Below are 26479 nucleotides of genomic sequence, written 5' to 3'. Positions count from 1 at the left end.
GTGTACTACAGTACTACAGTACCTAGTAGGTGTTATAGTGTGTACTACAGTACTACAGTACCTAGGAGGTGTTATAGTGTGTACTACAGTACCTAGGAGGTGTTATAGTGTGTACCACAGTACCTAGGAGGTGTTATAGTGTGTACTACAGTACCTAGGAGGTATTATAGTGTGTATTATAGTACTACATAGAGCCATGACTAAATGGAACTCTATTCCACATCAAGTAACTGACGCAAGAAGTAAAATTAGATTAAAAAAAACACCTCATGGCACAGCGGGGTTTGTGAAGAAACACACACACACACACACACACACACACACACACACACACACACACACACACACACACACACACACACACACACACACACACACACACACACACACACACACACACACGATAACATACGCACTATACATACACATGGATTTAGTACTGTAGATATGTGGTAGTAGAGTAGGGACCTGAGGGAACACAGAGTGTTGTGAAATCTGTGAATGTATTGTAATGTTTTTAAATTGGTATGAACTGCCTTAATGTTGCTGGACCCCAGGAAGAGTAGCTGCTGCTTTGGCAGGAACTAGTGGGGATCCATAATAAATATAAATACAAATACAAATACTGTGTACTACAGTACCTAGGAGGTGTTATAGTGTGTACTACAGTACTACAGTAACTAGGAGGTGTTATAGTGTGTACTACAGTATCTAGGAGGTGTTATAGTGTGTACTACAGTACCTAGGAGGTGTTATAGTGTGTACTACAGTACCTAGGAGGTGTTATAGTGTGTACTACAGTACCTAGGGAGGTGTTATAGTGTGTACTACAGTACTACAGTACCTAGGAGGTGTTATAGTGTGTACTACAGTACCTAGGGAGGTGTTATAGTGTGTACTACAGTACCTAGGAGGTGTTATAGTGTGTACTACAGTAACTAGGAGGTGTTATAGTGTGTACTACAGTACGTAGGAGGTATTATATTGTGTATTACAGTATTACAGTACCTAGGAGGTGTTATAGTGTGTACTACAGTACCTAGGAGGTGTTATAGTGTGTACTACAGTACCTAGGATGTGTTATAGTGTGTACTACAGTATTACAGTACCTAGGAGGTGTTATAGTGTGTACTACAGTATCTAGGAGGTGTTATAGTGTGTACTACAGTACCTAGGAGGTGTTATAGTGTGTACTACAGTACTACAGTACCTAGGAGGTGTTATAGTGTGTACTACAGTACCTAGGAGGTGTTATAGTGTGTACTACAGTACCTAGGAGGTGTTATAGTGTGTACTACAGTACACAGTACCTAGGAGGTGTTATAGTGTGTACTACAGTACTACAGTACCAAGGAGGTGTTATAGTGTGTATTACAGTATTACAGTACCTAGGAGGTGTTATAGTGTGTACTACAGTACTACAGTACCTAGGAGGTGTTATAGTGTGTACTACAGTATCTAGGAGGTATTATAGTGTGTACTACAGTACCTAGGAGGTGTTATAGTGTGTACTACAGTACTACAGTACCTAGGAGGTGTTATAGTGTGTACTACAGTATCTAGGAGGTGTTATAGTGTGTACTACAGTACCTAGGAGGTGTTATAGTGTGTACTACAGTACACAGTACCTAGGAGGTGTTATAGTGTGTACTACAGTACTACAGTACCTAGGAGGTGTTATAGTGTGTACTACAGTATCTAGGAGGTATTATAGTGTGTACTACAGTATCTAGGAGGTGTTATAGTGTGTACTACAGTACCTAGGAGGTGTTATAGTGTGTACTACAGTACCTAGTACCTAGGAGGTGTTATAGTGTGTACTACAGTACTACAGTACCAAGGAGGTGTTATAGTGTGTATTACAGTATTACAGTACCTAGGAGGTGTTATAGTGTGTACTACAGTACCTAGGAGGTGTTATAGTGTGTACTACAGTATCTAGGAGGTATTATAGTGTGTACTACAGTATCTAGGAGGTGTTATAGTGTGTACTACAGTACCGAGGAGGTGTTATAGTGTGTACTACAGTACCTAGGAGGTGTCATAGTGTGTACTACAGTACCTAGGTGGTATTATAGTGTGTACTACAGTACCTAGGAGGTGTTATAGTGTGTATTACAGTACCTAGGAGGTGTTATAGTGTGTATTACAGTACCTAGGAGGTGTTATAGTGTGTACTACAGTACCTAGGATGTGTTATAGTGTGTACTACAGTATTACAGTACCTAGGAGGTGTTATAGTGTGTACTACAGTATCTAGGAGGTGTTATAGTGTGTACTACAGTACCTAGGAGGTGTTATAGTGTGTACTACAGTACTACAGTACCTAGGAGGTGTTATAGTGTGTACTACAGTACCTAGGAGGTGTTATAGTGTGTACTACAGTACCTAGGAGGTGTTATAGTGTGTACTACAGTACACAGTACCTAGGAGGTGTTATAGTGTGTACTACAGTACTACAGTACCAAGGAGGTGTTATAGTGTGTATTACAGTATTACAGTACCTAGGAGGTGTTATAGTGTGTACTACAGTACTACAGTACCTAGGAGGTGTTATAGTGTGTACTACAGTATCTAGGAGGTATTATAGTGTGTACTACAGTACCTAGGAGGTGTTATAGTGTGTACTACAGTACTACAGTACCTAGGAGGTGTTATAGTGTGTACTACAGTATCTAGGAGGTGTTATAGTGTGTACTACAGTACCTAGGAGGTGTTATAGTGTGTACTACAGTACACAGTACCTAGGAGGTGTTATAGTGTGTACTACAGTACTACAGTACCTAGGAGGTGTTATAGTGTGTACTACAGTATCTAGGAGGTATTATAGTGTGTACTACAGTATCTAGGAGGTGTTATAGTGTGTACTACAGTACCTAGGAGGTGTTATAGTGTGTACTACAGTACCTAGTACCTAGGAGGTGTTATAGTGTGTACTACAGTACTACAGTACCAAGGAGGTGTTATAGTGTGTATTACAGTATTACAGTACCTAGGAGGTGTTATAGTGTGTACTACAGTACCTAGGAGGTGTTATAGTGTGTACTACAGTATCTAGGAGGTATTATAGTGTGTACTACAGTATCTAGGAGGTGTTATAGTGTGTACTACAGTACCGAGGAGGTGTTATAGTGTGTACTACAGTACCTAGGAGGTGTCATAGTGTGTACTACAGTACCTAGGTGGTGTTATAGTGTGTACTACAGTACCTAGGAGGTGTTATAGTGTGTACTGCAGTACTACAGTACCTAGGAGGTGTTATAGTGTGTACTACAGTACCTAGGAGGTGTTATAGTGTGTACTACAGTACCTAGGAGGTATTATAGTGTGTACTACAGTACTACAGTACCTAGGAGGTGTTATAGTGTGTACTACAGTACCTAGGAGGTGTTATAGTGTGTACTACAGTACCTAGGAGGTGTTATAGTGTGTACTACAGTACTACAGTACCTAGGAGGTGTCATAGTGTGTACTGCAGTACTACAGTACCTAGGAGGTGTTATAGTGTGTACTACAGTACCTAGGAGGTGTTATAGTGTGTACTACAGTACCTAGGAGGTATTATAGTGTGTACTACAGTACTACAGTACCTAGGAGGTGTTATAGTGTGTACTACAGTACCTAGGAGGTGTTATAGTGGGTACTACAGTACCTAGGAGGTGTTATAGTGTGTACTACAGTAGTACAGTACCTATGAAGTGTTATAGTGTGTACTACAGTACCTAGGAGGTGTTATAGTGTGTACTACAGTACCTAGGAGGTGTTATAGTGTGTACTACAGTACTACAGTATCTAGGAGGTGTTATAGTGTGTACTACAGTACCTAGGAGGTGTTATAGTGTGTACTACAGTACCTAGGAGGTATTATAGTGTGTACTACAGTACTACAGTACCTAGGAGGTGTTATAGTGTGTACTACAGTACCTAGGAGGTGTTATAGTGTGTACTACAGTACCTAGGAGGTGTTATAGTGTGTACTACAGTACTACAGTACCTAGGAGGTGTTATAGTGTGTACTACAGTACCTAGGAGGTGTTATAGTGTGTACTACAGTACCTAGGAGGTGTTATAGTGTGTATTACAGTACCTAGGAGGTGTTATAGTGTGTACTACAGTACCTAGGAGGTGTTATAGTGTGTACTACAGTACTACAGTACCTAGGAGGTGTTATAGTGTGTACTACAGTACCTAGGAGGTGTTATAGTGTGTACTACAGTACCTAGGAGGTGTTATAGTGTGTACTACAGTACTACAGTACCTAGGAGGTGTTATAGTGTGTACTACAGTACCTAGGAGGTGTTATAGTGTGTACTACAGTACCTAGGAGGTGTTATAGTGTGTACTACAGTACCTAGGAGGTGTTATAGTGTGTACTACAGTACCTAGGAGGTGTTATAGTGTGTACTACAGTACTACAGTACCTAGGAGGTGTTATAGTGTGTATTACAGTATTACAGTACCTAGGAGGTATTATAGTGTGTACTACAGTACCTAGGAGGTGTTATAGTGTGTACTACAGTACTACAGTACCTAGGAGGTGTTATAGTGTGTACTACAGTACCTAGGAGGTGTTATAGTGTGTATTATAGTACCTAGGAGGTGTTATAGTGTGTACTACAGTACCTAGGAGGTATTATAGTGTGTATTATAGTACCTAGGAGGTGTTATAGTGTGTACTACAGTACCTAGGAGGTATTATAGTGTGTACTACAGTACCTAGGAGGTGTGCAGAGGATGGAATAGGTAGAATTTAGCCTTTCCCATTGATAGTTAAGGTTTGAATTGGGGCTAGGGTCATCTGACCTTATAGCTGTGGTTATAAGGGTGGTGTGCGGACTGCAGACTGTGGAAGGCCTGAGGTATTGTCCTATATACATTATGATATAATACCTGGGTAGGGCCTCGCTAATAGTCACTCCCTCAGGGCCCTGTATAATACCTGGGTAGGGCCTCACTAATAGTCACTCTCTCAGGGCCCTGTATAATACCTGGGTAGGGCCTCACTAATAGTCACTCTCTCAGGGCCCTGTATAATACCTGGGTAGGGCCTCACTAATAGTCACTCCCTCAGGGCCCTCTATAATACCTGGGTAGGGCCTCACTAATAGTCACTCTCTCAGGGCCCTGTATAATACCTGGGTAGGGCCTCATTAATAGTCACTCTCTCAGGGCCCTGTATAATACCTGGGTAGGGCCTCATTAATAGTCACTCTCTCAGGGCCCTGTATAATACCTGGGTAGGGCCTCATTAATAGTCACTCTCTCAGGGCCCTGTATAATACCTGGGTAGGGCCTCATTAATAGTCACTCTCTCAGGGCCCTGTATAATACCTGGGTAGGGCCTCACTAATAGTCACTCTCTCAGGGCCCTGTATAATACCTGGGTAGGGCCTCACTAATAGTCACTCCCTCAGGGCCCTGTATAATACCTGGGTAGGGCCTCACTAATAGTCACTCTCTCAGGGCTCTCTATAATACCTGGGTAGGGCCTCACTAATAGTTACTGATTGGTTGACATGCTGTACATGTATAAATGTTGTGATTAACCTTAGCAAAAATATATAATAAATTCTATGACCAAACAAATATAAATTACATGAAACAATGGAAAAATTATTTAGAGCACCTTAAAAGATATCATGGGCAGAAAACCAGATTCATCTCCATCGTTCATTGAAGACGATGGGTCATTTATAACCTTTGGATATTAGCCAATCATTTCAATGACTATTTCACTAGTAAAGTGGAACAACTCAGAAGTGAAATGACAACATTGAACAGTGAAACATCATATGTTTTGTATAAAATATCTAATAATGAAAGAGAAGTATTTCCGTTTTGAATTTGGTCCAGTTAGTGTGGGAGCGGTGGAAAACTTGTTGTTACTCATGTCATGACGTTGCCCTGTAAATACCTTTCCCCCTTTTCGCTCTCTACTCTACAAAATGGACTCTTGGAAAGCCCTTTGTTAACATAGAGAGAGTATGGAAACATCAAAAGGTTGGGAACGGAACAATATTTTTCGGTAATCCAACCAGTTGAAAGTATCCGTTGGTACTTAAAGAATATGATGTCAGATCAGTTGTCATCTGAGACATTATGACTGATGACAGGACGACATAAACTGTATCTGGGAAAGTCTACACATTCTAGTTATCAGATTCACATGGAATTGTTGCGCAATTTAAAAAATGAAACTATTGGTGAAAAGATTAAATGTAAATTTTAGTTTTTAAAAATGAGAGAATTGTTTTCATAAATAAAATATGCTCACTCAGTGGCCACACCCACGTGAATAGGCATTGGTTGGAAATGATGAACCAACCACTATTCTACATTTCTATAAGAGCCCCCGTGACCCAATTCACGGCGGACTAAGCCAACCTCAGCGTAGAGCTCTGATTGCGAATGGTTGACCGACTACAACCTGACCTAATTAACCTGTTAGGGCTAGGGGGCAGCATTGACACGGCTGGATAAAAAACATACCCGATTTAATCTGGTTACCACTCCTACTCAGTAACTAGAATATGCATATACTTATTACATATGGATAGAAAACACCCTAAATTTTCTAAAACTGTTTGAATGGTGTCTGTGAGTATAACAGAACTCAAATGGCAGGTCAAAACCTGAGAGATTCCTTTACAGGAAGTGGCCTGTCTGACCATTTCTGGAACTTCTTTGCCATCTCTATCATTTACTAAGGATCTCTGCTCTAACGTGACACTTCCCACGTCGTCCATAGGCTCTCATAGCCCGGGAAAAAGAGAATGTCGTCATTCCAGCCCCAGGCTGAAACACATTATCGCCTTTCTCAAGTGGCCCATCAAGAGACACTAGCTTATGCGCGTGACCCCGACCGCCCCCGCCTTTGGGATTTTTTCCTCTGTTTGCCGAAAAGGAGATTCCCTGTCGGAATTTTACCGCTTTTCTACGAGAAAAATGACGTAAAAATTGATTTTAAACAGCGGTTGACATGCTTCGACGTACGGCAATTGAATACTTTGAATTTTATTGTCAGGAATTGCGCCAAGCGCGCGACACTTCTTTACTATTTCGGATAGTGTCTGGAACGCATCGAACAAAACGCCGCTATTCGGATATAACGATGGATTATTTTGGACCAAACCAACATTTGTTATTGAAGTAGACGTCCTGGGTGTGCATTCTGACGAAGACAACAAAAGGTAATGACATTTTTATAATAGTAAATATGATTATGGTGAGTGCTAAACTTGCCGGATGTCTAAATAGCGAGCCCGTGATGCCTGGGCTATATACTTAGAATATTGCAAAATGTGCTTTCACCAAAAAGCTATTTTAAAATCGGACATATCGAGTGCATAGAGGAGGTCTGTATCTATAATTCTTAAAATAATTGTTATGCTTTTTGTGAACGTTTATCGTGAGTAATTTAGTAAAATGTTAGCGAATTCCCCGTAAGTTTGCGGGGGTATGCTAGTTCTGAACGTCACATGCTAATGTAAAAAGCTGGTTTTTGATATAAATATGAACTTGATTGAACAAAACATGCATGTATTGTATAACATAATGTCCTAGGGTTGTCATCTGATGAAGATCATCAAAGGTGAGTGCTGCATTTAGCTGTCTTCTGGGTTTTGGTGACATTATATGCTGGCTTGAAAAATGGGTGTCTGATTATTTCTGGCTTGGTACTCTGCTGACATAATCTAATGTTTTGCTTTCGTTGTAAAGCCTTTTTGAAATCGGACAGTGTGGTTAGATTAACGAGAGTCTTATCTTTAAATGGCTGTAAAATAGTCATATGTTTGAGAAATTGAAGTAATAGGATTTTGAAGATTTTGAAAATCGCGCCACAGGCTGGCAGTGGATGTTACGTAGGTGGGACGAATTCGTCCCGCCGGTCCCATAGAGGTTAACATTGTGTTCCCGATGACGTTGAGGACTGGTGTCCTAACGTTTAAAAGGGCAAATTTCAACGTGGAGGTGACGATCGCCACGCTGGAAGGATGAATTTTGACTACACCAGCCAAAATATAGCATGAGCTTATACTATGGCAACTTGGTATGAACTTTGAACTCTTATTCACTAAAGACGTGATACATCCTGGACGTCGAGTTATCAGCAGCAGCTGTAAATGTAGCTTAAAGAAAGGACGGACAATCTCTTCAGAACGACAGAGTCCTACAACCTATCCGTTCTACCACACGACGACGATACTACAAGGTATCCATTCTACCACAAGACGACAGACTACAACGTATCCGTCCAGAAATATTCTTCAAAGGACAAGGGAGATCTCTGCTGAGCAACCCAGCCTTCCATCTTCGACCAATCTATCGAAGCACAGCTCAGAGTAAATATATTTCTTACATTTTCCTTTTTACCGAATGGGTGGTTATTTAGAATGCATTAGATTCTGTATTTACGATAGCATAGCTTCATAAGGTTGAATAGAGACCCAATCCTTTTGTTCCTCAGTCTTCCCGCTCTTTCATTCAAACCCAACCCCCTTTCTTTGAGTAACCAGCCGTCATATGGGTTTCGTCCGCTAGGGACCTTTTCTTTTATGACATAATTAGTAATCAATGTATGATCCATTCTGTGTATATGTAATTCTGTGTGATTATTTAGTAAATAAATAATTCAACCAAATTGTGTATGGCTGATTCAATTTGTTAGGGTTCGTAAAAATAACCAAGAATTTTACGACGTTCAGATGAGACTGAATAAGGTGACGATTAATAATTGACTGCTATTGATATAAAAGATGACCAGGTCTTTAAGAGTTTATTCGGAAGACAGCAGGTCTATAAACACTCTTCCATGGTGCCCCGACTTTGTAGTTAATTACATTTACATGATTAGTTTAATCAGGTAATATTAATTACAGAAAATTTACTTTATAAATAGCATGTCAAATAATTTAATTGATAGTAAAGACACAACACCCATCAATAATGGTAAGCCACCAGGTATAGACAACTTTGATGGTAAACTATTGAGAATGGTAGCAGACTGTATTACCACCAGGTATAGACAACCTAGATGGGAAACTATGGAGAATGGTAGCAGACTGTATTACCACCCCTATTGGCTATATCTTCAACCTAAGCCTAAAGGAGTGTGTGTGTCCACAGTTGTGGAAGGAAGCTAAAGTAATTCCACTTCCTAAAAACATTAAAGCACCCTTTGCTGGATTTAGCAGCCATCCAATCAGTTTGCTGCTTGTTCTTAGTAAAGTGATGGAGAGGATTGTGTTTGACCAAATACAATGCTATTTTTCAGAGAACAAGTTAACCTGTTAGGGCTAGGGGGCAGCATTTGCACGTCTGGATAAAAAAAATGTACCCGATTTAATCTGGTTACTAATCCTACCCAGTAACTAGAATATGCATATACTTATTATATATGGATAGAAAACACTCTAAAGTTTCTAAAACTGTTTGAATGGTGTCTGTGAGTATAACAGAAGTCATTTGGCAGGCAAAACCCTGAGACATTTTCTGACAGGAAGTGGATACCTGATGTGTTGTATTGACTTTAAACCTATCCCATTGAAAAACACAGGGGCTGAGGAATATTTTGGCACTTCCTATTGCTTCCACTAGATGTCACCAGCCTTTACAAAGTGTTTTGAGTCTTCTGGAGGGAGATCTGACCGAACAAGAGCCATGGAACGATGATGTCCCATTAGACACCTGGCGCGAGTTCATGTTGGGTACCCTCGTTCCAATACGTTATAAAAGAGTATGCATTCGTCCACCTTGAATATTATTCATGTTCTGGTTAAAAAGGCCCTAATGATTTATGCTATACAACGTTTGACATGTTTGAACGAACGTAAATATATTTTTTCCCCTCGTTCATGACGAGAAGTCCGGCTGGCTTAGATCATGTGCTAACAAGACGGAGATTTTTGGACATAAATGATGAGCTTTTTTGAACAAAACTACATTCGTTATGGACCTGTGATACCTGGAAGTGACATCTGATGAAGAGAATCAAAGGTAATGGATTATTTACATAGTATTTTCGATTTTAGATCTCCCCAACATGACGTCTAGTCTGTATCGCAACGCGTATTTTTCTGGGCGCAGTGCTCAGATTATTGCAAAGTGTGATTTCCCAGTAAGGTTATTTTTAAATCTGGCAAGTTGATTGCATTCAAGAGATGTAAATCTATAATTCTTTAAATGACAATATAATATTTTACCAATGTTTTCTAATTTTTATTATTTAATTTGTGACGCTGACTTGACTGCCGGTTATTGGAGGGAAACGATTTCCTCAACATCAATGCCATAGTAAAACGCTGTTTTTGGATATAAATATGAACTTGATAGAACTAAAAATGCATGCATTGTCTAACATAATGTCCTAGGAGTGTCATCTGATGGAGATTGTAAAAGGTTAGTGCATCATTTTAGCTGGTTTTATGGTTTTGGTGACCCTGTCTTTGACTTGACAAAACATTACACACAACTCTTGTAAATGTACTGTCCTAACATACTCTAAATTTATGCTTTCGCCGTAAAACCTTTTTGAAATCGTAAAACGTGGTTAGATTAAGGAGATGTTTATCTTTCAAATGGTGTAAAATAGTTGTATTTTTGAAAAATTTGAATTTTGACATTTATTTGGATTAAAATTTGCCGCTCTTGAAATGCACCTGCTGTTGATGGAGTGCACCACGGGTGGCACGCTAGCGTCCCACCTAGCCCATAGAGGTTAACTACTGACTTTCAGTATGCCTATAGGGAAGGGCACTCAACTTGTACTGTACTGACTCAGATGACTGATGATTGGTTAAAAGAAATGGATAATAAAATGATAGTTGGAGCTGTCTAGACTTTTTGATGTTATTGATCATAAAAAATCACTTGCTATGGCTTTTCATCACCTGCCATCGCATGGTTTGAGAGTTACTTATCCAATAGAACCCAGAGAGTGTTCTTCAATGGAGGATTCTCTAATATCAAATATGTATAGTGCGGTGTCCCTCAGGGCAGTTGCTTTGGGCCATTACTCTTCTCAATTTTTTTATGCAACTCAACAAGTTGTTCAGTCTCTGGTCTTGATTGTCCCATCTTGATTACTTTCCGGTAATAAGGTGCATTTAAAGAAAGACCTAGCAAAGCTGCAGCTCAGAACAGAGCAGCACGCCTTTGCCCCCTTAACTACACATACAGAACTAAACATCAACAACATGCATGATAGTATTTTCAAACACACACACACACACACACACACACACACACACACACACACACACACACACACACACACACACACACACACACACACACACACACACTAACACACACACACAGACACAGACACACACACACTATGTGTTCAGTTGTATTGTTTGTATACGGTTGTATTTTACATGTGTGTGACTGTCCTTGTCTATCAGTGTTACTTGTCATGTGTTGTGTGTTGAACCACAGGAAGAACAGCTGCTGCTTCGGCAAAAGCCAACGGGGACTCCAACTAAACAAATAAGCAGGGAGGGGTCTGAGTGGGGAGGGGAAAAACTGAAAACTAGCTGTTATTGGCTGAGAGGTTTGGAACTCTCTTTGTTATTGGTCTATTAACTCCCGTCCATGTAAACCTGCTAATTAAATTGTAATTTCAACCATCAATTATTAGGAAATAACAGTGAACAAAATTCGTCACACTTTTTCAGTGTTAGTTTTATCAGCTGTTGTACAATATGATACAAAACACAGAAAAATTATTTTTTTGGACTGGACTGGGCCTTTAATCAGATGTAATGGAGTACATTACAGTTGATGAGCTCTGTTACAGTTGTTACAGTTGGCTGGGGGGGTAATTAAAGGTAATTAAAGGTAATTTAAAGGTAATTTTATTTATAAAGCATCTCAGAGCATGAAAGCTTGAAAGCTGTCCATGTAAACTTGACGACAAGGCAAAACTGACCCTAGATCAGCACTCTCACTTTGAGACACTTTATAAATGCGGCCTCTTGTGTGTGTGTGTGTGTGTGTGTGTGTGTGTGTGTGTGTGTGTGTGTGTGTGTGTGTGTGTGTGTGTGTGTGTGTGTGTGTGTTTACCAGGTGCTGTTCTGCTTCACAAGACCAGAGACACGTGTGTGACGGATGGGATAGGAATAGCAATAAAACTGTGTGTGTGTGTGTGTGTGTGTGTGTGTGTGTGTGTGTGTGTGTGTGTGTGTGTCAGCGTGCCTCTGTGTGCGTCATGTTAAAGCGTTGCTTCTTCCTGCCATAAAGCACAGTGGAGATGATCCATCATGTATTCCCATGATGAGACACACAGCTACAGCTGTTCAGCTCACACACACACACACACACACACACACACACACACACACACACACACACACACACACACACACACACACACACACACACACACACAGCAGCATCCAACATCACTCTACTGTCTGGACCCAGTGAACTCTGAGTGTATCTCCCTGCACACACACACACACACACACACACATGCCTGCATACATGTTCTGCACATAGGCATGAACACACACACAGAATGTTCGCCATGCTGTTGTTATGCTGAGCGTAGCCGAGTCAGATACTGTCTGACTATCCAGTGTTGTACTTACACAGGAGAGAGAGAGAGAGAGAGAGAGAGAGAGAGAGAGAGAGAGAGAGAGAGAGAGAGAGAGAGAGAGAGAGAGAGAGAGAGAGAGAGAGAGAGAGAGAGAGAGAGAGAGAGAGAGAGAGAGAGAGAGAGAGTCGAAGAGAGGGAGACGAAGGTGAGAGACGGAGAGTGGGAGACGAAGGTGAGAGACGGAGAGAGGGAGACGGAGAGAGAGAGACGAAGGTGAGAGAGAGAGACGAAGGTGAGAGAGAGAGAGAGAGACGAAGGTGAGAGAGAGAGAGACGAAGGTGAGAGAGAGAGAGAGAGACGAAGGTGAGAGAGAGAGAGAGAGAGAGATGAAGGTGAGAGAGAGAGAGAGAGATGAAGGTGAGAGAGAGAGAGACGAAGGTGAGAGAGAGAGAGAGACGAAGGTGAGAGAGAGAGAGAGAGACGAAGGTGAGAGAGAGAGAGAGAGATGAAGGTGAGAGAGAGAGAGAGAGAGAGAGAGATGAAGGTGAGAGAGAGAGAGACGAAGGTGAGAGAGAGAGAGAGAGACGAAGGTGAGAGAGAGAGAGAGAGATGAAGGTGAGAGAGAGAGAGACGAAGGTGAGAGAGAGAGAGAGACGAAGGTGAGAGAGAGAGAGAGAGATGAAGGTGAGAGAGAGAGAGACGAAGGTGAGAGAGAGAGAGAGACGAAGGTGAGAGAGAGAGAGAGAGAGAGATGAAGGTGAGAGAGAGAGAGAGAGATGAAGGTGAGAGAGAGAGAGAGAGAGAGAGAGAGACGAAGGTGAGAGAGAGAGAGAGAGACGAAGGTGAGAGAGAGAGAGAGACGAAGGTGAGAGAGAGAGAGAGAGAGAGACGAAGGTGAGAGAGAGAAAGAGACGAAGGTGAGAGAGAGAAAGAGAGAGACGAAGGTGAGAGAGTAGAGACGAAGCTGAGAGAGTAGAGACGAAGGTGAGAGGAGACAAAGGTGAGAGAGTAGAGACGAAGGTGAGAGGAGACAAAGGTGAGAGGAGAGAAAAATGGATAGAAAGGATGGGATAAAGGCAGAGGAGGAGAGGAGATGAGAGGAGGTGAGGAGACACGTGGAGAGGAGAGGGGGAGAGGAGAAGAGGGGAAGGGAGGAGAGGAGGAGAGGAGGAGAGGAGACACGTGGAGAGGAGAGGAGAAGAGGGGAAGAGATGAGAGGAGGAGAGGAGGAGAGGAGGATCAGGGGGGTGTGACCTGATGTGACTTCCTGTTGGAACGCTCAACTGTCACTCTAACAGGACATCAGTGTGTATAGCGGTTCTAGGGCTGTGGCGGTCACGCAATTTCATCAGCCGGTGACTGTCAAGCAAATAACCGTCGGTCTCACGGTAACTGACCGTTAATGAACAAACACATTCAGCATCTCCTGGCTTCAACCCATAGCCTACAAGCCATTTTAAAAAGTCTAATAAATCAATCCCCCATAGTACAAAAGTTTACCTATTCTGTGTGAGAAATAATAATCATAATTATTATAATAATAATAATTATTCATAACATAGTCTGGGACAGTTGTGGGATGCGATAGATCCCCAATTAATACAACCACTAGCATCAAAATATATATATATTTTTTTTGACGCAACAGATGAGAACGTTAAGCTTAAAATGTTGATAAACTATTAGTCTATTTGTTCCACATTATAAGCACAGCAATGAGCACATGGCAGTCGGCTATAAGCATGAATGTTCCATTAGTGGGAAAACACCATTATCAAAAGTGACAACAAATGAAATTATACATTTAATGCTTTTATTATAAAGGTACATTTTTTATGGTGAAAATGATCTTCCCCAAACTTGAAACTCACACGCTGCTTTATGTATACCAGTTAGGCTCTATACCCCCTTGTAAAGAGGATTAATGTGCTTCATTTTAACAAGTTATTTGGCCTATGGGTTAGGGCGACATTAGATGTGCGACTGATTCGAACAAGTTGTTTCTTATGCTGGGCATCATTCACAAGTGATAATAAATGTATAATTCACAAGTGGTAGGCTAATATAGTCACCCAGCAGAATATTCTTGATTTAATCTGGTCTTTACATATTACTAAATAAAATATGTGTAACATTTGTTTTGATTTAGAATGGACCATTATCATGCACCTGTGTCAAAACAGGGGCAGCTGGGAAAAAAAAGACGTGTCATATGCACTTAAATAGCGAATGGAGAACGCTTTTCCCCGTGGTTTATTTTCATGCCAGCAAGCTAGGCTATACTCCTGCTGTAAATATAAGCAATGTGCTGAATATTAGGAAAGTTGAGAAATAAATATAGTAGGCCTAGCCTATAGAAAGCTGATGGGATCCTCCTCTTTTTAATAGAGGCCATCAGTCTTGTTTTCTCACGCAATTGCGTAGCCTATAGAAAATGTTGCGCAACATGAGCTCATGGGCTCTCATGAAGTGTTTGATTAGATTTTGATTACATTTGCATTGATGTCAGAGTGATTAGAGAATGACAATAGAGTGCTGAGTACCAGGCAGTTAGCATGTTTGGTAGGCTACTAATGACAAGCTTCAGTTTGGAGAATTTGACTGCCTTCATGACTCGTGACCGCCGGTGTTGTGGTAATACGGTCACCGCAACAGCCCTAAGCAAGACCTCATTACTAGTGTGTGTAGCAGGACATCAATACCAGTTTGTTTAGCAGGACATCAATACCAGTGTGTGTACAGGAAGTCAGTACCAGACATCATTGAGGACTCCATCCTTCTGCCTCCCCCGCCGGCGCAGGGTTCTTCTTTGTGTAGAAGAAGGACAAAACCCTGCGCCCGTATATCGAATTCTGGGGCCTTATTAAAAACGACTACCCACTTCTACTCATCACTTCGGCTTTCGAGCCTCTCCAGAGGGTTACCATCGTCTCCAAGTTGGACCTCCAGAACGCCTACCATCTGGTACGGATATGGGAAAGGGACGAGTGGAAGACCCCCATTAACATGGCTAACGGGCACTACGAATACCTGGTGAAGCCATTCGGACTGACCAACGCTCCTGCTGTGTTCCAGGCCCTGGTTAACGAAGTTCTCCATGACATGGTGAACTGGTTTGCGTTCATCTACCTCGATGACATCCTCCTCTTTTCCCCCTCGACTGAAGAACATGTCCTCCAGCGTCTTCTGGAGAACGAGCTAATCGGTCAAAGTGGAGAAAAATCTAAAATCCATCGCTCCACCATCTCCTTCCTTGGATATATCATAGCTGCAGGCAACATATAGATGGATCCTGGAAAGGTGAGAGTGGTGGTGGATTGGCCGAAACCCACCTCCAGAGTGCAGCTGCAATGCTTCCTGGGGATTCGCAAATTTCTACCGCCGGTTCACCTGGGGTTACAGCACCCTGGTTTCCCCCCATTTCAGTACTCACCTCTCCCAAGGTTCAGTTCACGTTGTCTCCAGCTGCAGGACCGAGCGTTCTTGGACCTCAAGCACCAATTCACTACGGCCCCCTATCCTAATCCATCTGGATCCGTCCCGGCAGTTTGTGGTGGAGGTCGACGTCCTGTCCCATCGTCTCAACACCACAGAAAGGAATTACGACGTGGGGAACTGAGAACTACTCGTGGTGAAGATGGTGTCGGAGGAGTGGAGGCACTGGTTGGAGGGGATGGAACACCCATTTATAGTATGGACAGATCACAAGAACCTGGAATATATCTATACACCGCCAAGCGCCTCAGCTCCAGTAAAGCTCGATGGGCCCTGCTATTCACTCGATTCAACTTCACCATCTCCTACCACCCGGGGTCCAAGAATGTGAAGCTGGATGCGTGGTCACGCCTCTATAGCCCTGCTGTTACACCATCGGATCCCGAGACCATTCTCCCTACCTCTTGTCTCGTGGCTGCACTCATCTAGGGTATAGAGAACCGGGTCTGTGAGGCGCAGGGTTCCCAGACGGACCCTGGTGGGGGGCCTGGCTAACCGGATGTTTGTCCCGGACTCTGCCCATTCCTCAGTTCTGGAATGGGCTCATTCCCCTCTTGGTTCCTGACATCTCCGCGTTCGTCACTGCCAGCACCGTTTGTGCCCAGAATAAAACTCCTCGGCAAGCTCCGGCTGGCCTCCTTCAACCACTTCCTGTCCCTCACCGTCCCTGGTCACATATACCCTGGACTTCGTCACTGGTCTCCCTCCATCTGATGGCAACACCACTATCCTTATGGTGGTGGACAGGTTTTCCAAAGCGCCATTTTCATTCCCCTCCCCAAGCTACCCTTAGCCAAGGAGATGGCCCAGCTCATGGTGCAGCACGTCTTCCGTATCCATGGACTTCCGGTGGACATGGTCACCGACCATGGTCCTCAGTTCTTGTCCCGTTACTGGAAGGCGTTTTGCACACTCATTGGGTCGTCGTCCAGCCTGTCCTCTGGGTTTTACCCACAGTCTAACAGCCAGTCGGAGCGAGCCAATCACGACCTAGAGATGACGCTTCGTTGCCTCGTCTCCGCCAACCTCACCACCTGGAGCCAGCAACTCGTGTGGGTGGAATACGCCCACAACACCCTTCCCTGCTCAGCCACTGGTCTATCGCCTTTCGAGTGTCCGATGGGTTATCAGCCCCTGCTGCTCTTCCCTGAGCGAGAGGAAGAAGTCAGCGTACTCATCCACTGCTGTTGCCGTACCTGGAAGAGAGCCCGGTCCGCTCCTATCAAGACAACCTCCAGGTATCGATGAAAAGCGGACCGCCACCGGACCCCGGGTCCCCGTTATCGTCACGGGCAGAGGGTATGGCTGTCCACTCGGGATCTGCCCCTCCGGGTGGAGTCCTGCAAACTTTCCCCCTGTTTTATCAGCCCTTTCCCCATCTCTAAGATCCTTAGCCCCTCTGCTGTTCCTCTTCTGTTGCCCCGCACCCTCCGTATACATCCCACGTTTCATGTATCAAGGATTAAACCTCTGTCTCACAGCCCTCTGCCTCCTGTTTCCAGGCCCACCCCTCTCCCCTGTCTCATCGAAGGCCATTCCGCATACACAGTGAGACGTCTCCTGAGTGTTCGACCTCGGGGCAGGGGATTCCAGTACCTGGTTGACTGGGAGGGGTATGGTCCAGAGGAGTGTTGCTGTCACACCCTGATCTGTTTCACCTGTTTTGTGCTCGTCTCCACCCACTTCCAGGTGTTGCCCATTTTCCACACTATCCAATGTGTATTTATACCTGTGTTCTCTGTTTGTCTGTTGCCAGTGCGTCTTGTCTCGTCTGGCCTACCAGCGTGTTTTTTCTCTCTAGTCCCTGTTTTCTATTTTTCCCGGTTTTGACCATTCTGCTCTGCCCTGACCCCGAGCCTGCCTGCCGTTCTGTACCTTTCTGACCCTGCCCTGGATTACTGACCTCAGCCTGACCCCGAGCCTGCCTGCCGTTCTGTACCTTTCTGACTCTGCCCTGGATTACTGACCTCAGCCTGCCCTGCTCTGCCCTGACCCCGAGCCTGCCTGCCGTTCTGTACCTTTCTGACCCTGCCCTGGAATACTGACCTCAGCCTGCCCTGCTCTGCCCTGACCCCGAGCCTGCCTGCCGTTCTGTACCTTTCTGACCCTGCCCTGGATTACTGACCTCAGCCTGCCCTGACCCCGAGCCTGCCTGCCGTTCTGTACCTTTCTGACCCTGCCCTGGAATACTGACCTCAGCCTGCCCTGCTCTGCACTGACCCCGAGCCTGCCTGCCGTTCTGTACCTTTCTGACCCTGCCCTGGATTACTGACCTCAGCCTGCCCTGACCCCGAGCCTGCCTGCCGTTCTTTCTGACCCTGCCCTGGATTACGGACCTCTGCCTTCCATTGACCTGTCTTTTGCCTGCCCCCATGTTTGGTCATTAAACATCTGTGATTCGAACTGATTCTGCATCTGGGTCTTATCCTGGGTCATGATAGTCAGTACCAGTGTGTGTAATCAGACAGTCTCATATAATCTGCCCTCCGTCTATTGAAGGGTTGTAACCCTGTGGCCTCTAACCACTCTTTCTAGTCTCCCATTCTCTCCAGTCTCCCCTTCTCGCCAGTCTCCCCTTCTCTCCCCCTCTACTCTCACCTCTTGCTCATGTCTTCTCCTCCTCGTCCCTTGAAGGGTTGGAACCCGGAGTGTTGAGTGGAAGGGCTGCAGGGCGAGACGTTCCCAGACCGCCCGAGAGATGCTCTGCGGCTCCGCCTCCTCTCCAGGCCCCTCCTCTTGTCCCCGAAGCTGGCGCGGCGGCGGTCCTTGAGGCCAGAGAGCCCTGCGGGAGGATTAGATTCATCATCACCGTCCTCATGACGTAGAGTCGCCTGAAAGGAGAAGAAAAGAGAAAGGATGAAACGATGACACAAAGGAGGATGAGGCATTGTGGGTATTTAGAAAAACGGCTTGATCTCTTCTTTATCAAGGTTCTCCTATTTCTTCAGATTTATCTAGGACCTAAATGTGGTCTATGAAAATCAGGATTATCGGCCAAAACTGTGCCTGTGTGTGTGTGTGTGTGTGTGTGTGTGTGTGTGTGTGTGTGTGTGTGTGTGCGTGCACGTGGTGTCTCACCTCGTAGATAGTGAGTTGTTCCATCAGGTCCAGGTCAGTTCCTCTCCTCCCCAGGAACCTCTTCGCTACAGCCTCCATCCCCTGGTCCTCCAACCCATCCACCATGTCATAGAAGGAGTCCTGGTCAGGTAACGCTGATAGGGTCTGAGAGGAGGGGAAGAGGGGGGAGAGGGGGGAGGAGGAGGGAGTGGGAAGGGGGAGTGGGGAGGGGGAGGAGGGAGTGGGGAGGGAGGGAGTGGGGAGGGAGTGGGAGGGAGTGGGGAGGGAGGGAGGGGAAGGGGGAGAGGGGGAGGAGGAGGGAGTGGGGAGGGAGTGGGAGAGAGGGAGGGAGAGGGGGAGGAGGGAGTGGGGAGGGAGGGGAGGGGGAGAGGGGGAGGAGGAGGGAGTGGGGAGGGGGAGGAGGGAGTGGGGAGGGAGGGGGAGGGGAGAGGGGGGAGGAGGAGGGAGTGGGGAGGGGGAGGAGAGAGAGAGAGAGAGGGAGTTTGAATGGGAGGGAGGTGTGAATTTGTGTGTAGAATGACGTGTGTTCTATGTCATATGCAATGTGTTGCCAGACCAAGCCGTGGGTGTGTGTACCTTGTTGATGAGGGTCATACCGTAGACCAGGAGCTCTGTGTCCACTCCATCCTTCTCAGCTAAGATCTCCATGGCATTAGACCACTGCTTACAACCTGGAGAAACACCACTAGTCAATAAGATATCAATCATTCTTTCATTTGACCGTCGAGCTTTATTGATAGCTTAACCAATCCATGACTCAAACACTCAATTAATCACACCCTTAATCAAGGCTGACAGACAGACAGACAGACAGACAGAACGATACCTCTCTTGGTGTCTACAGTAGTGATGGCCTCTATAAGTAGAGGGGCGTTGGACTCTGAGTAGTCCACAAACACCAGCAACAACTTCAGAGCTGTCTTCACCACCAAGCGGAACTGAGACACAGACAGGGTCAGTCAGACACGTCTATAGCATTTATAAAGGTCTTTGGTAGGACTCGACCGCGGATAAAATCCCCAGCCTTCCAATATCAGGGCAGACACTCTGACAACAAGGCCCCAGAGTTTCTAACAATCAACTAACTATTTATTGGTATTTAGTCAGAGTTTCTAACAAACCTGTATATTGGTATTTAGTCAGAGTTTCTAACAAACCTGTATATTGGTATTTAGTTTGTACAGTAAAACAGATACTGTAGCTTGTCACCTTTGAGCCAATGAGAGCGTAGAGCCACTGGACGGTCTCAATATGACAGATGACTCCATTCATCCCATCCACATACAGCATGATCTGTCCCAGAGCTAAGAGAGATGGAGGGAAGGAGAGAGAGAGATGGAGGGAAGGAGAGAGAGAGATGGAGGGAAGGGGAGAGAGAGATGGAGGGAAGGAGAGAGAGAGATGGAGGGAAGGAGAGAGAGATGGAGGGAAGGAGAGAGAGAGATGGAGGGAAGGGGAGAGAGAGATGGAGGGAAGGAGAGAGAGAGAGATGGAGGGAAGGCAAGAGAGAGAGATGGAGGGAAGGGGAGAGAGAGATGGAGGGAAGGGGAGAGAGAGATGGAGGGAAGGAGAGAGAGATGGAGGGAAGGAGAGAGAGAGAGAGAGAGAGAGAGATGGAGGGAAGGAAGGAGAGAGAGAGAGAGATGGAGGGAAGGAGAGAGAGAGAGATGGAGGGAAGGCAAGAGACAGAGAGAGATGGAGGGAAGGAGAGACAGAGAGAGATGGAGGGAAGGCGAGAGAGAGAGATGGAGGGAAGGGGAGAGAGAGATGGAGGGAAGGGGAGAGAGAGATGGAGGGAAGGAGAGAGAGATGGAGGGAAGGAGAGAGAGAGAGAGAGAGAGAGATGGAGGGAAGGAGAGAGAGAGAGAGATGGAGGGAAGGAGAGAGAGAGAGATGGAGGGAAGGCAAGAGACAGAGAGAGATGGAGGGAAGGAGAGACAGAGAGAGATGGAGGGAAGGCGAGAGAGAGAGAGAGAGAGAGAGATGGAGAAAGAGTGATAGAGATGGAGAGAGACATAGATGTAGAGATGGAGAAGAAAGAGGAAACCAAAACAATAGAAGTCAACATCCCTCTAGTCTAGAATGTTGTTCACGTCACCCCCATAAACACACCTGCTTGCATGTTAAACCTGTCACATATGACAAGTGTTTCAAACACACGGCAGTGTTGTCGACATGTGTTTCAGAAAGACCTAATATAAAGCGTTTCAAACGCACGGCAGCCAGTGTTGTAAGATCTGACATCTCTGCCAGGAATTAATAGCCTGTGCTTAGCATCAGATACCAACAACATAGTATTTCAGCTGTTTGAAGCTGGTGTACAAAACCTAAGGTAAAAGACATACAAATTAAACTGAAGCAAGGGAAGCGTAGCAATGGCGTACATAGAACAGATCTACTGTTTGTTAGACTTGCTTTCAATGAGAATGACAGATCTATAACTCACATTTCTATGTGAATTGGGTCCGGTCACCCCCCAAAAAAGTGAGATTTTGCAGCTTTAACTCTCTGCAGTGTTGTTCAGTATTCTAGAGTTAAATATTTCGAGTAATGTCATAATATAACCCACAAGCTTAGGAGTTTGGGTCTGAACACCTCCCTCTGCAACTGGATCCTGGACTTCCTTACGGTCCGACCCCAGGTGGTAAGAGTAGGCAACATCACCTCCGTCCACACTGACCCTCAACACAGGGGCCCCTCAGGGGTGTGTGCTTAGTCCCCTCCTGGACGCCCAGTTTACCCATGACGGCGTGGCCGCGCACAACTCCAACCCCGTCATCAAGTTTGTTGACGACAAGACGGAGGTAGGCCTGATCACCGGCGACGATGAGACAACCTACAGGGAGGAGGTCAGTAACCTGGCAACCACTCCCTCAACGTCAGTAAGGGACCAAGGAGCTGATCGTGGACTACAGGAAGTGTCGTGGACAACAGGAAACAGTCCACAGCGTCGTGGACTACAGGAAACACATCGACAGGGCTGCAGTGGAGCAGGTCGAGAGCTTCAAGTTTCTCAGTGTCCAAACCACTAAAGACTTGAAATGCTCCAAACGCATGGTTCTACAGCTGTACCAATGAGAACATCACTGCCTGGTATGGCAACAGCACCATCCCTCGATCGCATGACGCTACAGAGGGTGGTGCGGACAGCCCAGTACATCACTGGGGCCGATCTCCCTGCCATCCAGGACCTCTATATCAGGTGGTGTGGTAGAAAGGCCCGGAAAATCGTTAAAGACTCCAACCAGCCAAGCCATAGATCAATCTCTCTGCTTCCGCATGGCAAGTGTTCCGGTCCATCAAGTCTGGCACTAACAGTCTCTTGAACAGCTTCTATCCCAAAGCAATAAGGCTGATAAATAGCTAACAAATTAGCTACATGGACTATCTGAGTTAACCTTGTATTCTCATTTACCTTTTTAAGCAGACTGACAGGGCCCTACACACTCACAGGGCCCTACACACTCACAGGACTCTACACACTGACAGGACTCTGACAGGACTCTACACACTGACAGGACTCTGACAGGACTCTACACTCTGACAGGACTCTACACACCGACAGGACTCTGACAGGACTCTACACACTGACAGGACTCTACACACTGACAGTACTCTACACACTGACAGTACTCTACACACTGACAGGACTCTACACACTGACAGGACTCTACACACTGACAGGGCCCTACACACTGACAGGACTCTACACACTCACAGGACTCTACACATTGACAGGGCCCTACACACTGACAGGAATCTACACACTCACAGGACTCTACACACTCACAGGGCCCTACACACTCACAGGGCCCTACACACTCACAGGACTCTACACTCTGACAGGACTCTACACACTGACAGGACTCTACACACTGACAGGACTCTACACACTCTGACAGGACTCTACACACTCTGACAGGACTCTACACACTGACAGGACTCTACAAGGACTCTACACACTCTGACAGGACTCTACACTCTGACAGGACTCTACACTCTGACAGGACTCTACACACTGACAGGACTCTACAAGGACTCTACACACTCTGACAGGACTCTACACTCTGACAGGACTCTACACTCTGACAGGACTCTACACTCTGACAGGACTCTACACACCGACAGGACTCTGACAGGACTCTACACACTGACAGGACTCTGACAGGACTCTACACACTGACAGGACTCTGACAGGACTCTACACACTGACAGGACTCTGACAGGACTCTACACACTGACAGGACTCTACACACTAACAGGACTCTACACTCTGACAGGACTCTGACAGGACTCTACACACCGACAGGACTCTGACAGGACTCTACACACTGACAGGACTCTACACACTGACAGGACTCTACACACTGACAGGACTCTACACACTCACAGGACTCTACACTCTGACAGGACTCTACACACCGACAGGACTCTGACAGGACTCTACACTCTGACAGGACTCTACACACCGACAGGACTCTGACAGGACTCTACACACTGACAGGACTCTGACAGGACTCTACACACTGACAGGACTCTGACAGGACTCTACACACTGACAGGACTCTACACACTAACAGGACTCTACACTCTGACAGGACTCTGACAGGACTCTACACACTGACAGGACTCTACACACTGACAGGACTCTACACACTGACAGGACTCTACACACTCACAGGACTCTACACTCTGACAGGACTCTACACACCGACAGGACTCTGACAGGACTCTACACTCTGACAGGACTCTACACACCGACAGGACTCTGACAGGACTCTACACACTGACAGGACTCTGACAGGACTCTACACACTGACAGGACTCTGACAGGACTCTACACACTGACAGGACTCTACACACTGACAGGACTCTGACAGGACTCTACACACTGACAGGACTCTACACACTGACAGGACTCTGACAGGACTCTGACAGGACTCTACACACTGACAGGACTCTACACACTCTGACAGGACTCTACACACTGACAGGACTCTGACAGGACTCTACACACTGACAGGACTCTGACAGGACTCTACACTCTGACAGGACTCTACACACTCTGACAGGACTCTACACACTGACAGGACTCTGACAGGACTCTACATACTGACAGGACTCTGACAGGACTCTACACACTGACAGAACGATACACTCTGACAGGACTCTACACACTGACAGGACTCTGACAGGACTCTACACACTGACAGGACTCTGACAGGACTCTACACTCTGACAGGACTCTACACACTGACAGGACTCTGACAGGACTCTGCACACTGACAGGACTCTACACTCTGACAGGACTCTACACACTAACAGGACTCTACACACTAACAGGACTCTACACTCTGACAGGACTCTACACACTGAAAGGACTCTACACTCTGACAGGACTCTACACACCGACAGCACTCTGACAGGACTCTACACACTGACAGGACTCTACACTCTGACAGGACTCTACACACTAACAGGACTCTACACACTGACAGGACTCTGACAGGACTCTACACACTAACAGGACTCTACACTCTGACAGGACTCTACACTCTGACAAGACTCTACACACTGACAGGACTCTACACACTAACAGGACTCTACACACTGACAGGACTCTGACAGGACTCTACACACTGACAGGACTCTACACACTGACAGGACTCTGACAGGACTCTGACAGGACTCTACACACTGACAGGACTCTACACACTCTGACAGGACTCTACACACTGACAGGACTCTGACAGGACTCTACACACTGACAGGACTCTGACAGGACTCTACACACTGACAGGACTCTGACAGGACTCTACACTCTGACAGGACTCTACACACTCTGACAGGACTCTACACACTGACAGGACTCTGACAGGACTCTACATACTGACAGGACTCTGACAGGACTCTACACACTGACAGAACGATACACTCTGACAGGACTCTACACACTGACAGGACTCTGACAGGACTCTACACACTGACAGGACTCTGACAGGACTCTACACTCTGACAGGACTCAACACACTGACAGGACTCTGACAGGACTCTGCACACTGACAGGACTCTACACTCTGACAGGACTCTACACACTAACAGGACTCTACACACTAACAGGACTCTACACTCTGACAGGACTCTACACACTGAAAGGACTCTACACTCTGACAGGACTCTACACACCGACAGCACTCTGACAGGACTCTACACACTGACAGGACTCTACACTCTGACAGGACTCTACACACTAACAGGACTCTACACACTGACAGGACTCTGACAGGACTCTACACACTAACAGGACTCTACACTCTGACAGGACTCTACACTCTGACAAGACTCTACACACTGACAGGACTCTACACACTAACAGGACTCTACACACTGACAGGACTCTGACAGGACTCTACACACTGACAGGACTCTACACACTGACAGGACTCTGACAGGACTCTGACAGGACTCTACACACTGACAGGACTCTACACACTCTGACAGGACTCTACACACTGACAGGACTCTGACAGGACTCTACACACTGACAGGACTCTGACAGGACTCTACACTCTGACAGGACTCTACACACTCTGACAGGACTCTACACACTGACAGGACTCTGACAGGACTCTACATACTGACAGGACTCTGACAGGACTCTACACACTGACAGGACGATACACTCTGACAGGACTCTACACACTCACAGGACTCTGACAGGACTCTACACACTGACAGGACTCTGACAGGACTCTACACTCTGACAGGACTCTACACACCGACAGGACTCTGACAGGACTCTGCACACTGACAGGACTCTACACTCTGACAGGACTCTACACACTAACAGGACTCTACACACTAACAGGACTCTACACTCTGACAGGACTCTACACACTGAAAGGACTCTACACTCTGACAGGACTCTACACACCGACAGCACTCTGACAGGACTCTACACACTGACAGGACTCTACACTCTGACAGGACTCTACACACTAACAGGACTCTACACACTGACAGGACTCTGACAGGACTCTACACACTAACAGGACTCTACACTCTGACAGGACTCTACACTCTGACAGGACTCTACACTCTGACAGGACTCTACACACTAACAGGACTCTACACACTGACAGGACTCTGACAGGACTCTACACACTAACAGGACTCTACACTCTGACAGGACTCTACACTCTGACAGGACTCTACACACTGACAGGACTTTACACTCTGACAGGACTCTACACACTAACAGGACTCTACACACTGACAGGACTCTGACAGGACTCTACACACTAACAGGACTCTACACACTGACAGGACTCTGACAGGACTCTACACACTAACAGGACTCTACAC

General features: G+C 45.8%; 1 protein-coding gene across 5 annotated transcripts in view; it reads right to left on the bottom strand.

Moving 5' to 3' along the window:
* The window catches only part of LOC106570731 (FH1/FH2 domain-containing protein 3), a 191231-nt gene that overhangs the window by 69330 nt on the left and 95422 nt on the right, over nt 1-26479 (bottom strand). For all 5 annotated transcript variants that reach the window (XM_045709310.1, XM_045709312.1, XM_045709313.1 and 2 more), the window contains exons 6-10: nt 20324-20418; nt 19941-20052; nt 19691-19785; nt 19115-19258; nt 18635-18867 (exon numbers count right to left, since the gene is read on the bottom strand). In XM_045709310.1, coding sequence (XP_045565266.1) covers nt 18635-18867; nt 19115-19258; nt 19691-19785; nt 19941-20052; nt 20324-20418 — 679 coding nt within the window. The remainder of the gene's footprint in view (nt 1-18634; nt 18868-19114; nt 19259-19690; nt 19786-19940; nt 20053-20323; nt 20419-26479) is intronic.

Source organism: Salmo salar, chromosome ssa27 (genome assembly GCF_905237065.1).
Source record: "Salmo salar chromosome ssa27, Ssal_v3.1, whole genome shotgun sequence".
Lineage (NCBI taxonomy): Eukaryota > Metazoa > Chordata > Actinopteri > Salmoniformes > Salmonidae > Salmo > Salmo salar.
This window is presented reverse-complemented; position numbering and strand designations above follow the sequence as displayed.